The sequence below is a fragment of the Talpa europaea genome, assembly GCF_964194135.1.
Source record: "Talpa europaea genome assembly, chromosome: 2".
Classification (NCBI taxonomy): Eukaryota; Metazoa; Chordata; class Mammalia; order Eulipotyphla; family Talpidae; genus Talpa; species Talpa europaea.
The window spans coordinates 88520725-88534536 of record NC_140068.1 but is presented as its reverse complement, the minus strand read 5'-3'; the positions used below and the strand labels follow the sequence as shown (position 1 = coordinate 88534536).

General features: G+C 51.4%; 1 protein-coding gene across 2 annotated transcripts; it reads left to right on the top strand.

The window, feature by feature from the left end:
• The first annotated feature begins 1247 nt into the window (after positions 1-1247).
• On the top strand, positions 1248-10688 carry CNPY3 (canopy FGF signaling regulator 3). 2 transcript variants are annotated; one of them, XM_084228875.1, is made up of 7 exons: positions 1248-1568; positions 7062-7185; positions 7659-7716; positions 7795-7917; positions 9363-9485; positions 9675-9792; positions 10090-10688. In XM_084228875.1, the coding sequence occupies exons 1-7, from the start codon at positions 1418-1420 to the stop codon at positions 10305-10307; spliced, it is 915 nt and encodes a 304-aa protein (XP_084085001.1). In that variant the 5' UTR covers positions 1248-1417; the 3' UTR covers positions 10308-10688. The 2 variants fall into 2 exon arrangements, with proteins under 2 accessions (XP_084085001.1, XP_084085002.1); XM_084228876.1 differs by lacking the exon at positions 7659-7716 and having other exon boundaries at positions 7821-7917.
• The last annotated feature ends 3124 nt before the right edge of the window (positions 10689-13812 follow it).

Below are 13812 nucleotides of genomic sequence, written 5' to 3'. Positions count from 1 at the left end.
CAGCAATATGAAGCTTTTGGCAGCCACTACAGCACGAATTCGATCCCCGGCCAGGGAGCTACCCACATGGTGCAGCAGACCACTCCTGTCTCCCCTGCTGCGCCCCTCAGCAGTGTACTTCAGTAGATCACCAGTTCTCTCCCCACTGTCTCTCACACAAACACACACACACCCCCGCAGCTGGCCTACACCCCAGCTCTTGAATGCATAAATAAATCTTAAAAAAAAAAAAAATGTTAAGGTCAATAAATGACAGCAAAGGGCAGGATCTCTCAGTCCTTTGAAGTCTTCATAAAATAGGAAATTATTCACCCTCTAGGAAGGAAACAACAGGCACTAGGAAACAGGACTTCACGGCAAAAAGTGGGATTTGCAGACCATTTCCCAGAAAAACAACTTGGGCCTGTGTGTGTCCAAAGGGTGCTGAGCTCAAGCGCAGCCTGAAGCAGCCCTAAAGACCCAGAGAGCCCCCTCTGGATGACACAGCAGGCGGAGGTCTCACTGGGCATCTCCTTGTACCCGTTGTTGCTGAGGAGGTGGAAGGGAACTACAATCTCTCATAAGCTGAGTCCTGCCTTCTGAGAGATCAGAATTCAAAGAAGTAAATAATAGTGCAAAAAAGGGAGGTTACACACTGAAAAGAAAATTAATGCATAAACTTTTTACAATTGGCTGGGTAAGCAGTAATTCTATTAACCACTTCGAGCTTCCCGGCAACAGGCGAACCTGGAACAGCAGCCAGGAGGGACAGAAACTGAAAGCCAGAGAGAATATTATTTCTTTCCATTTCTACCGGGGCAAACTAGGGTTACTGGGGACCGTCTGAGCCTTCTAGGTCTCACCCACAGCGCCGACGAGAGTGACTGGCAATGACAGCAACAACAACAATAATAATTGACAAGCAAAATAGTAAACTGTACAAGCAGGTGCTCGGCGAGGGCTTGCTGCATTTTGACCCCAGAGGGAAGTGACGTGTAGGCAGACGGCGAGGACAGCGTGGAGGGGCTCCCCCACGTCTTCAAGACCAGCGCCTCCAACCCTTGCACTCGGCGCAGCCCACCGCCGCGCGTCCCGGGACTTGGCCTCCCGCCCTCCCAGAGCCTCCGCGGGGTTGGGGAAAGACGCTGCCATAGGTCACTGCGGACACCATGCGTCCTCTCATTGGCCGACGCCGAAAAAATATCGGCCTCCCATTCGCTAGAGGGCAAACCCCGAAAACCCCATTGGCGGCGTAATCCGCGGGCCTTCCCGGCCTGCAGGCGGCCGCGGCGGCCGGAGGCGGGAGCGGGCCGGGGGCTCGCGTTGCCGTGGTGACGCCGGGCACGTGTGCAGTCCCGGAAGCGGCGCGGGGAGGCCGCCCGGCGCCCGCCGCGGGAGGAAGCGCAGCCCGGGCCCTCGGGTCGGGTCCGGCTGGGCCATGGAGCCGTTGCCTGAGCCCTCACCCCGGCCCGGCCCCCGCTGTCTTCTGCTTCTCCCGCTGCTCCTGCTGCTGCCCGGCCCGCAGCTGGGCCCCAGCCGTGCCCACGCCGAGGAGACCGACTGGGTCCGACTGCCCAGCAAATGCGAAGGTGAGGAGGCGGGGCCCGCGGGGAGTTTCATGCCGGGGGGCGGGGCCTGCAGGTGAGGGTCCGGGGGTCCTCGCGCGTTGCGCCTGCTGTGTGCTTGGTCCGGTGCTGGACGCTCCCGGCGCACCTGGGATTTACAAGTCGCTAAAAACAAGCAGTTACCATCCAGGGGAGCAGATGCGTGGTAGAGGAGGGCTGTGGGCCTGGTGAGGAGCGTCTAGCCCAGAGATGGGGAGAAGGGTTGTGTGTAGAGTGAAGTCTGGAAAGGCTTCTTGTAGGAAACCCAAGAGTCATTCGCAGTTCGCGGGTGAAGAGAAGCGAAAAGAGATGGTCCCGTTTAGGAAACCGCAGATGCAGAGGCCTCCCAGCTAAGAAGCAAAGGACAAATTTGAGGAACTGAAAAGACCCATATGACTAGCCTAGGGGGAAGAAGAACCTGAGACACTCCCTTCTGTGCTCACCACCTAATCTGTAATTCACTGTCTCTCCCCAACTATCTGTGAGCTCCTGGAGGGCAGAGAATTGTCTCAGATTTATTCACACCATGCCCGGTAGCACTCAGTAACAGGGGGGAGGGGAGGTGCTGTGTGTTTGTGTCGAGCAAGAGGGGAGTCTGAGGCCTAAGGGCTCACTTTGAGAAGAGCCTGGGAGAGAACTTGGTGAAGAAGATCTCAGGAATATGGAGAAAGAATGAATCCCAAAGACATTGGGGGTGGATGTGTGGCACTTGGGGGGATGGGGATAATATGGGGGGCAGGGGAGAGAAGAGAACCAGCATATAAGCCAACAATCTGAGACTATGAAGAGCCTCCTTTTTCCTCCTTCTCTTCAATTTCTGCTTTATCCTCAGATCTTTACAGTCACTCCTCCCTTCCCTCCTCCTTAACGCCAGCCCCCCCACCCAAAGTTGACTGTAAATCCCTTTCATTCCCATTCAAACCTACTGCAAGCCAGATGTCCCCTAAGCACTGGGAAGTGGAGGTAAATGCTCTTGGACATAATCCTTCCATTTGTGAGATTAAAGGTGAAGTGTTTCACAGACAGGCTGACTTCACTGCTCGTATGGATTTTAGTCTGTACCTTTGTTGTAGAGCAACCCCAATACAAAACGGGGTGCCTGACTGTGGGTCCTCACCCGCGCGCTTAAAAGGACTTATCAATGCTCTACTGCAGGCACACGCGAAAGGTTAATAAAGGTTTATTTACAAGGGAAGGGGAAAGGAGGAAATGTACAGCTCAGGGAGAAAAGTGGGAGACAAAGTTTTAAATGAGTCCTACCCGATCCGCCGATCAGGAATCCCAAAATGGCCCTCTGAGAGCTGGCTGCAAGCCAGGAGCTGTGTAGCCATCCCAAGGCCCACGTGTTTGGTTTTTATATCCAACCTGGCTGCCCAACTCCACCCTCAGGTCCCAGCCACTCTCCCTTTGGTGGTGATGGGATTTGTCTTTCCCAGTGTCCTGATGGCTTTAGTCTGGATTGGGGGTGGGGTCCACAAAGCCTGTATGGAATTAGCTCAGGACATCCTTTCCCCCTAACACCTTCTCTCTTACTTCCTTGAATAGACAGATTGAGGGTCATGATGCTTTCTTTTTACTCTTTCTCTTGTCCTTGCTGATACCCTTTGAGGATTTCACTTCCTCCTTTTTTTGTTTCCTGTCTTACAATTATATCAAAGAGTCTCTTATTCTCATAGCCATTCTCATCTTTCTTTTTTTTTCTCAAGATTTATTTATTTATGCATACAAGAACTGGGGTACAGGCCAGAGGTGCGGTGAGGGGGGTGAGAGGATTCACCAGAAACAGAGTGGGAAGCAGAACAGGCAGATGGACTGATATACGCCGCTGAGGGTGTTGTAGAATAACCCCCATGATGGCTTTAGTCTGGAGTGGGGGTGGGGTCCACAAAGCCTGTATGGAATTAGCTCAGGACATCCTTTCCCCCTAACAAGGGGAGCAGTGGGTGAGACAGGAGAGGTCTGCTGCACCGTGTGGGTAGCTCCCTGGCTGGGGATAGCTTGATAGCATTGTCTTTAACCCCTGTGCCACCAGGGAGGCCCCATTCCCATCTTTCCTTTAGGAGGTAGCTACAGAGTCATAGAAACATGACACAGACAAGGATCTTAGAGATCATTGTAGCCCAACCTCGTTTTGTAGGTAATTGATAAATTCATTTAAAAGGGATTTTCAGGGCCTCCCCTGGTGATGCAGCGGTTGAGCCCTGGGTTGCGAAGCTGCCCGCAGTCTCTGCAGCACCTGTTGAATCCCCAGTTGCTCCCCGGCCACCGGAGGAGGGTCCCACACGGCGTGGAGACCTCTCCTGTCGCCCGCTGCTCCCCTCAGCAGTGTACTTTGTCAGTCTGCCTGCTCTGCTCTCCACTCTGGCTCTGGTGAATTCTCTCACACACACGCCCCCTCCGCCCCCACTCCTACGCTTCTGACTGTACCCAGTGCTTGTATAAATAAATAAATAAATCTTTAAAGAATATATTAAATAAATAGAAATGTTTGGCTACCTATTTAATAAATAAATAAATAAATAAATAAATGGGATTTTCAGTCACAGTGTTATAGAGCAACCCCGATATTAAACGGGTTCCTGGCTGTGGGTCCTCACCCGCGCGCTTTAAAGGGACTTATGAATACTCTACTACAGACACACGCAAAAGGGTTAATAAAAGGTTTATTTACAAGAGAAAAAGAAATAAGGAAAATGTACAACTCAGGGAGAAAATAGGGAAATAAAGTCTTTAATGCGTCCTACCCGATCTGACGACCTGGAAACCCAAAGTCACTCTCAGAGCTGGCCGGACGCTGCGAGCTGGCTGAGAGCCCAAAAATGGAGAGCCCCTCAAAGCCCACGTGTCTGCCTTTTTGTATCCACCTGGCTGCTTAACCCCACCCTCAGGTCCCAGCCACCTTCCCTTTGGTGGTGATGGGATTTGGAGTTCCCAGTGTCTTTGGCTTTGACCTGGGGTGGGGGTGGAGTCCACAAAGCCTATATGGAATTTGCTTTGGGACATCCTTTTCCCCCTAACAACAGGATGACTTGGCAAACTCCAGCCCTTAGGCTCCTCTTAATAGTGTGTTACTTTTATTTATCATTGTTACACTTGATTATTAAATGCTGACTATGTCTGCCCCACAAAACCTGCCTCCTGGCTCAGTAGCCCTAGTGGAACGGGCCTTGGCACAGAGGAAGATAAACCTGCCCAGAAAAAGAGTGGGTGGATGTCCATGAGGGTCTGGGGTCTGTGCCATGATTCTCCTCCAAGTCTGGTTCTGGGTGGGATCCCCAGAGGGGGACTTAAAGAGATAAGGTTTGGAAGAGTTGGGAAGCAAGGTTGTGGGTGACGGGTATAAGAGATGGGTTGATGGGTTCCGGCCCCCCAGGCCTGGAATACTACATGTCGAGGGCGTGGGAAAAAGGGGCAAAGGAGCCAGAAAAATGATGAGCATGCACAGGACAAAAGAAGGGAGAGCGCCTAAATGATTCTGGGTGTGAGACGCCCTCAATTCATTGCACATTCTGAGATCACCCCTCCATGTTTTGGCATTTTCTTGTCTTCCAAGTTCTTCAAGCCCTCTGGTTATGTATATGTCATAAAACTTCACCAAACAAGCCTCCAGGGGATTTATCTGTTTTGGTGGTAAATTGGTTTTCTACCAAACTCTGCTGTCAGTGTTATAACAACTCTGATGGCATTTAGGCTACAGACCTTCCATTTGGAGGCATCAGAAGCTGCTCAACCACACACAGTCTCTAGCAGCAATATTTTTCAAGTATCCAACACATAGAATCCCAGGATAGAGGAACCCAGAGAAGACCCAGAACATGATACTCACTTCAGGTGCCCAGTTGGAGAGACATAGATGACTGCAGGCCCCTATTGAAAGCGGGTTTCCTGTGGAGACCTGAATGAAATCCAGAGAGGTGTAGGATTCATCCTGAAGGGCTTCCTGGGGGAGGAGGCTTTTAAGGTGAGGTTTTTAAGGCTAAGGGCCAGAAAAGCCCCTCGAGGGCAGTAAGTGTTTCCCTAGACCTCAGACACTTCATACTCTACTGCTCCTCTTGCTTTAGTAATTATTTGTCTACACTTCTTTGTGCCCCGTTAGACCGAACAGCTGAAAGGGAGGCACTTTATATTCATGCCTGTATCCTCAGGCAGTGCCTGACACATCAGAGTTGCTTAACATTTGAGAAAAGGTAAGAGGAAATGAGAAAATAAATGTACAGAAACCAGAAGGAAGATCTCTGGGGAAGAGAGGGGTGGAACAAATTAAGTGATAGGAATAGAGAGCAGGTGCCGGAACAATATAAGAACTCAAACCTAATAAAACAGCTATAAGAGTCAAATGGGGAATTTTACATGTAGTCTGAGTATTAGATAATGATGGAATTATTGTCAGTTTTCCAAGTATCATAGTTACTGTATCATTAAGCAAGAAACAGTCCTTATTCTCAAATGATGCATGGTGACATATTTAAGGGTAAGAAATCATGTCCATAGCTTTCAATATGTTAGCCAAACTGGGGCCTCCCTGGTGGTACAAGGGGTTAAGTCTCAGCACTATCAAGCTCTCGCCAGCCACTGCAGCCTGAGTTCAGTCCCCAGCCAGGGAGCTACCCACCTGGCACAGCAGACCTCTCCTGTCTCGCCCGCTGTTCCCCTCAGCAGTGTATTTCAGTAGATCTGCCTGTTCTGTTCCCCACTCTGTCTCTGGTGAATCCTCTCATCCCCTGCACCACTGGCCCACACCCCAGCTTTTGTATGTATAAATAAACAAATCCTTAAAAAAAAAAGTTAGCAAAAACCATATATGTTGTGGAGATCCGTTGTCATATTTTACATTATATAATCTAGATTGTGATAAGTAACAATTGTTGAATATGAGCTTTCAGTTCTTTATGATTGTTGAAAATTTTAAAAGTAAAATGATTGAGCCAGGTAGGGGCAGGGAAGAACTGGGAAAAATTATGTCGATAGAGTCAGGGTCAAGAGTGGATACAGGGGGCCTCCCCTGGTGGCCCAGTGGTTGAGCGCTGGGCTGAGGAGCTGCCCGCAGCCTCTGCAGCGCCGGTTCAATCCCCAGCCACTGGCGAGGGTCCCTCATGGCGCGCAGACCTCTCCTGCCGCCTGATGCTCCCCTCAGCAGTGTATTCCATCAGTCTGCCTGTTCTGTTCCCTGCTCTGGCTCTGGTGAATTCGCTCACCCTCCCACACTTCGGACTGTACCCAGTGCTTGTATAAATAAATAAATAAAATCTTAAAAAAAAAAAAAAAAGACTTTGATTAAAAAAAAAAAGAGTGGATACAGGGCAGTGTGTCTTGGAGCCAAATTTGACCCAGTGAAATCCATTTGGTGGTCTGATGCTGGGTCCTTCCTGCCTCAGGTGTTGACTCAAGCCTGGAAGAGGCGCCCACCTGGTCTGTGCTGGGTGCTGCCTCCCACCAGATTTGCCTACACTCAAACTGTGCTGTGTCCCCCTCTTCCAGTGTGTAAATATGTCGCTGTGGAGCTGAAGTCAGCCTTTGAGGAAACTGGCAAGACCAAGGAGGTGATTGACACAGGCTATGGCATCCTGGACCGGAAGGCCTCCGGAGTCAAATACACCAAGTCGTAAGAGAATGGGGGACCTACTGGCTGACCTGCTTTGTTCCTGGAGGCTTTGGGGGCTTGGTGTTCCCTTCTCCCTTTCAGCTAGGCAGACTCACCAAAGGGAGGAAGCTCCACCTGACACATAAGTTTGCCTACTTAGTGGTTCTGCCCCCAACCTGTTGTGGGCCCTTCATAAATCCCTGTCAGACCTTATCAGTGATTCCCAGAGTCTTGGATTTCATGGCCCAATGTAATATTTTAAAATTTTGGTAATTTAGGATTACCTGCTTTTAATTTTGCCAGGAATAAATATTAAAAACAAACCAAAAAAACCCTCCCATCAGCTATGATTATCTTTTCAGACTGAAGTATTTTAACATCAAAATTTAGTCCATTTTGCTTTGTAAAAAAATCAAAATACTGAACCATTTAGCTTTATAAAAAATTTTTCCCATAGAGCTGTTAAAATTTTGTCTCTCTGGTCTGTGTTCCAGCATTTCAGAGCCCCCAGACCAGATGACCTATCTTCCTTCCAGCTCTGACTTCCCGTTGGTGAGATGCGCAGGTGTTGGGGTAGCAGGGCTGGAGGGACGGGCCATAGGCCCGTGGGGACTGGGAAGGGGGACTCAGCCCCTCTTGCACTATTGTCTCGGCAGGGACTTACGGTTAATTGAAGTCACTGAGACCATTTGCAAGAGGCTTCTGGACTACAGTCTGCACAAGGAGAGGACTGGCAGCAACCGGTTTGCCAAGGTTGGCTTTGTATTTGTCCTTCATCCCAGCCAGGTTGGGCCTGTGTGTATCTAAACTTGTCTGCTGGAGGGCAGCCCTTTGAAGAAGATGTCCTAGGGACTTCCCTCCTTGGCCTCTTCCCATTTTCCATTGACTGCCATTTGCCCTCCTCCTTGCTGGGTGGCAATACGCATATCCAGAGTGGGTTGGCCCATCAGTGCCATACCTGTGTCAGGCAGAAACACTCCAAGGTAAGTAGGCCCTCCTGGGGCCTGCTCGTGCAGGGAGAGCTCAGGATGTGCAGAACTGTGGGGGTTTGGAAGAGACATTGGAAGACACTTGCGGGCTGGTGATGAAGTGCCCACTCCCTCCTCTGGGCCGAGAAGGCACCTACCTGGGCCTTCAGGGCCTAGTAGAATTTTAATGTACTTACCAAGTGCACAAGTGCTTCTCTCCCTGGATAATGAACTTAGAACAAGGCCTGTGTTTCCTTGTCTTTATGTCCTCCCATGCTAAGACAGTTGCCTCCCACATTTCTCCATCTCAGTACCTTCTAGTGAAGGAGATCAGTCAGAACCCCCTGGGAAACCTGGAAGACAGGCTTATGCTGCATAAGTCTGGAGTATTGTCTTTAAATTTTGTATGGATTTTGTCCTCAATAAGTCATCCCTGTTTGCTTTCATGTAAAAAATGTTTCAGATTATTTTCCATCGTGAAAAAATTAGAAACAACGTAGTCATTCACCAATATGGTGAGTGGTTAAGTGATATGGCCTTCAGTGGATTATTATGCAATTGTAAAACAAAGAATGAGGTAGCTCTTTTTGAAATGAACTAAAAGTATTGGCATGGTATATTGTTAAGTAATAAAAAAAAAGTGCAGAATAGTTTATATGATTTATACTACTGCTTCTGTAAAAAGCAGGGGTGGAAGGGAGTATTTTTGTACGCACATCTGGATGTATTTGTATACACTCTCGAAAGATAGAGGAAAGAGATGGTGTGCTATCTCTGGTGAGAAGAGCAGAGTCAGCTGGAAGAAATCTTTGCAGCTCAAAGAGTCCTTCCTGTCTAAACGTGCCCTCTTCCACCAAGGAAAGACACAAGCCCTGGGAAGAACCCCAGCAGGCAGTGGCTTGGATATAGAGGAGTGTGCCCAGCCACAGCAAGGGCAGAGAGCCAAGACAAACATGTTTCCTAGAAAAGGAGTATCTGTTCAAAGGCCTAAGGACAATGGCAGACCTTCTTGGAAAGATGAAGTTGTGTGTAGGGTGTGTGTGTGTGTGTGTGTGTGTGTGTGTGTGTGTAGGGATGGTGGGAGGTAGGCCTGAAGGAGAGGTCAAGGGTGAGAAGTTTGGGAGGGTCTTGTCTTTTCAGAGCTGAGCCCTTGGGCCTCCAGCACCACCCAAGAGGGGCCTGGGAATTTGAGAAGGTGTATCTGCTTCTCATGTCTGGTCACCTCCCCAGGGCATGTCAGAGACCTTTGAGACCCTACACAACCTGGTACACAAAGGGGTCAAGGTGGTGATGGATATCCCCTATGAGCTGTGGAACGAGACCTCTGCAGAGGTGGCTGACCTCAAGAAGCAGGTACAAGCCCTCGGGCCCTCAGAAGCTGCTGTGCCCAACAGGTGGGTGGGGGTTGAGTCTTGACAGGCTTCAGTTTCCCTAGAATCGCCGCTGCCTGCCTGTCTTGCAGTGGGTGGTGAGGCACAGGGATTCGTGGGAACGAGCGAGTCAGTGCTGGGCCTTTGCCAACGTGGGGTGTTTGATTCACAGTGCGACGTGCTGGTGGAGGAGTTTGAGGAGGTGATCGAGGACTGGTACAGAAACCACCAGGAGGAGGACCTGACGCAGTTCCTCTGCGCCAACCACGTGCTGAAGGGGAAGGACACCAGTGAGTTGTCGGGAGGGAGAGGGCAGAGTGGGCCAGCTCCTCATGAGAAGAGGGTAGGGAGAAGATGAAAAAGAAATAGGAAATAGGGATATGCTGGTATGTCTGCCCCAAGGGAGCTTGATGGGACAGGGTGAGGTAAGAGGTGCTGAAATCTGCTGGAGACTGACATGGCCCTAGACCAGGCCACTGTGAGCCAGAGGCAGGGACTGTCAGACACCAATTCTGATCACCACTGGCCCCAGTCATTGCCCCTCACCCAGCAAACCAGGCTGTGAGGTCTATCTCCTCCTCATCCAGGTTGCCTGGCAGAGCAGTGGTCTGGCAAAAAGGGAGACACAGCAGCCCTGGGAGGGAAGAAGTCGAAGAAGAAGAGCAGCAGGGCCAAGGCATTGGGTGGCAGCGGCAGCAAACAGAGGAAGGAGCTGACTGGCCTCGAAGGAGACCCCAGCCCTGAAGAAGATGAAGGCATCCAAAAGGCATCCCCCCTCACGCACAGTCCCCCTGATGAGCTTTGAGCCTAACCCAGCATCCCCGGTAGTGAGACCCTGACCTGGAAGCTGAAGAGTCTGGAGCGTGGCTCCTGCGGGCAAAGACGGCTTTCTGGCTTCCAGTCTCCCCGTCCGGGCAGTGCCCTCTTCGACCGGGAAAGATGCAACCTGGGGCAGGACTCAGATCAGCTGTGGTCAGCCGTGCTGGCCTCTTCCCTCTGCCCAGCATTACTCTCCTGACAGGCTGCAGGCCCACCGTGCGTGTCAGGACTGCCGACGACTATGGTGTGACTCAGGAGGGGCAGGCTTCAAGCTGGGCCCCAGGACTGGAGCCCTCTGGAGCTCATGGGCCACGCCTGGCCTTCACCTCCCCTCACTTCTCCCCATACTGGGAAACAAGGCTGCAGGCCTCCGGTTCCTCCCACTTACCCCTCCTGTGGACACCTTGCTCTCTGCCCAGCCCTCACTAGGGTTCACAGAGTAAAAATCTTTTGGCCTTTTTTGTTCCGATTTCTAAGTCACCTTCAGTCCCATGGGTCCCCTTCAGCCCCATGGGGTCCTGGAACCCTTTTATTGCTCTTCCCTGCCTCTCCCTTCAGCCTTGGGGACTAAGGGTGAGGAAACTGAACCATTGAGGCTCAACCTGCCAACTGAGGGAAACCGCAAATGCAGGGAGGGCCTACATTTTGGGGTGAGGCCAGCACAGCACTCTGGCCTTGCCCCAGCTGCCCTTGGTCTCCCTGAGTGCCCCAAGCCAAGAGGCCTCACTGAGGTTCTCGACACCTGACTGCCCTTATTCCCTCCCTCCTGCCTTTCCTCTCCCCCAAGGCCTTCCCATCCAGTTGTGTAAAGTGTTTACCAGTGACTCCACTGCCCCCGCTGCACCCTGCCTTCCCACCTCCATCTGGCCCTGGCTGTTGGTCTTGAACCTTGCTCCCTGATGACCACACCTGGTCGCTGCTCTTCCAGCCTGGTATGCCTGGCTCCGGGAGGGGAGGACAGCCCAGTCCCCAACAACAGCTGGTTACATCGTGTTCTCTGGGAGCAGGAGAGGAACTGGAAGGCTGACCCCTGCAGAGAAGGGGTGGGAGGCTCAGGCCCCTCCCCAGTCTGTCCTGGGGGCAGGGATCAGGGCAGCAGTAGTGATGACAACTGCACATGCCTTCACTTTAACCCCTAGAGCACACTGTGAGGTGGGTGCTGTTAACTTATAGGCGAGGAAACTGACACTTAAGCTGAGGGATATGCAGGAAGACCTACTCTTAAGCAGCACAGCTGGCTCTCAGATCTGGCTTTCAGACACCATGTCCATTACGCCCCCACCACCCCACAGCTGCCAAGGCCCCTCCCCCCAATTCCTGGCACTGGCAGAGTGATTCAGATTGAACTGGTTTGTTTTCTTGTCCTTAACCCACCCCCACCAACAAGCCTCTTTTAAAAGGGAAATAGGAAGCAGCTGTTGCTTCTTGGAAGGCAGGAAAGGTGGGGAGTCCCACTGGAGCTGCCCCCCTTCCGGGTCACCTGGGGCACCAGTGTGGAGAGCCTCCCTCTCACTTCCCAGGCTGGGCCCAGTGGGTAGGGGCAGGAGGGGGTGGGGTGGGGTGGGGTGGGGGGTTACCGCTAAAGTGTCTTCCAGTGAGGAGGCTCCAGGGTCAGAATTCCTGGGGGCCAGAGAACCCCTGAGAACCTGGGCTCAGCCCTTTTCCTCCCCCAAGTTAGGGCAGCGTGGTCATAGAAAATGGAACAAACCTGAAACTTTCTGGCCAGTGAAGATTAGAACATGTCCTTGAAGGATACCTTTTTATTCTACCTCCAGGGCTGTTACCGACCTCTGCTAAAGGCATTATGGGTAGTAAGATTGCAGCCTAGGCTTGGGTGTCATCCTGGACATTGCTCTGAGCATAGGTGATAATGGGGAGGGGGTCAAGGGCTGGGAAACCATTTACAGCAGCCCTCTGGACTGTAAAGGATTTGGAGGCTAGGCTCCAATTCCCCCATTCTGTCACCCATAGCACTCCAGTCCCCAGAGTGTCATTGGTCCTTGAAAGTAGGACAAGGCAAAGACCTGTCCTTTCACCGGGGTGTTGACCCAGTGGCCCAATCCCAGACCAGAGGGCAGACACCCCGGGGGCTGCTTTGCTCTTTGACCTTGGCTTGTATAATGAGCTTCCTTCCCTCCTCCCCCAAACCCCCACAAAGGTCAGGTTCTTGTACACTCACTACCTCTCCACCCACCCGCCACAGCAAGCAGCAAGCTGCTCCCCTGACCCAGCCTAGAAAGAGCTAAAATCAGGATTTGGCTTCCCAGGTTGTTCTTTGCCTTCCCCACCACATTTACCAGCCTTTTGGAACGTGAATATTGCCTCCCACTTGCTCACATCCCTTCCCTTTATGGGATGAGGGGATGGCCTGATTTCAGTCCCTTTTTAGAAACACGATTAGAACCAGGTTTCCTATACTTACCTGGCCGTGACAGCCACCTTGAATGCCTGTTAAACATACAGATGTCAGGGCCCACCTAGCTTTGCTGTGTTGGGAACCTAGGAGTCTTAACAAATGTTAGATGCTTATAAACGTCTCTTCTGGGTCTTTTTTTTTTTTTTAAATATTTATTTATTTATTTATACAAGCACTGGGTGCAGTCAGAAGCGCGGGAGGGTGAGCGAATTCACCAGAGCCAGAGTGGGGAGCAGAGCAGGCAGAAGGACCAAAGTACACTGTTGAAGGGAGCAGTGGGCAACAGGAGAGGTCTGCGCGCCATGTGGGACCCTCCTCCGGTGGCCGGGGAGCAGCCAGGGATCGAACCGGCACTGCAGAAGCTGCTGGCAGCTTCGCAACCCAGCGCTCAACCGCTGCGCCACCGGGGAGGCCCTCTCCTGGGTCTTAAGTTGAGATCAGCTAGAACCCACTTCACCAAGAGAGGTTCTGAGTTGTGCTAAAAAGGGGCTGGACTCACTGAAGTCACATTGTCAGGGTCTTGTCAAACCCCAGAGAGAACTTCTCAAAGACTTCCATTGTCCAGAACCACAAAGGCTGATGGAACCGCAGAACCACCGAGGTCAAGTTGTCCCAGTTCAAATGATTAAAAGAACTATAGACCCATGATGTACCAGGAGTGAGGACTGTGTCATGTCTGAGGTGGCTGCATCAGGACCTCTATCCTAGAAGCTTCTAGAAGACAGGCTATTTTCAAGTTTTTGGGCGGCATTTCCATGTAACTTTTTTTGCAAGTTAGAAAATGGTGCTCATCATACCATCAAGTTCCATCTGTCAGAAAGGTATTTTCAAAGATTTATTTATTTATTCATACAGTAACGGGGCACAGGCCAGAGGTGCGGGGGTGGGTGAGAGGATTCACCAGAGACAGAGCAGGGAACAGAACAGGCAGATTGACCCTAATAAATTGCTGAGGGGAGCAGCGGGCAAGACAGGAGAGGTCTGCTGCACCACATGGGTCGCTCCCGGCCAGGGATCGAACTCGTGCTGCAATGGCAGCATTTAGCTTCATAAGTTGTGTCTTAACCCCCTGTGC

What these genes read in the sequence shown, in the direction of transcription:
- CNPY3 (XM_084228875.1), top strand. Translation starts at nt 1,418, where the DNA reads ATGGAGCCGTTGCCTGAGCCCTCACCCCGGCCCGGCCCCCGCTGTCTT. An exon ending in ACTGCCCAGCAAATGCGAAG is followed by an intron (nt 1,569 to 7,061) that starts GTGAGGAGGCGG and finishes CCCCTCTTCCAG; the next exon opens with TGTGTAAATATGTCGCTGTG. An exon ending in TGGCTGACCTCAAGAAGCAG is followed by an intron (nt 9,486 to 9,674) that starts GTACAAGCCCTC and finishes TTTGATTCACAG; the next exon opens with TGCGACGTGCTGGTGGAGGA.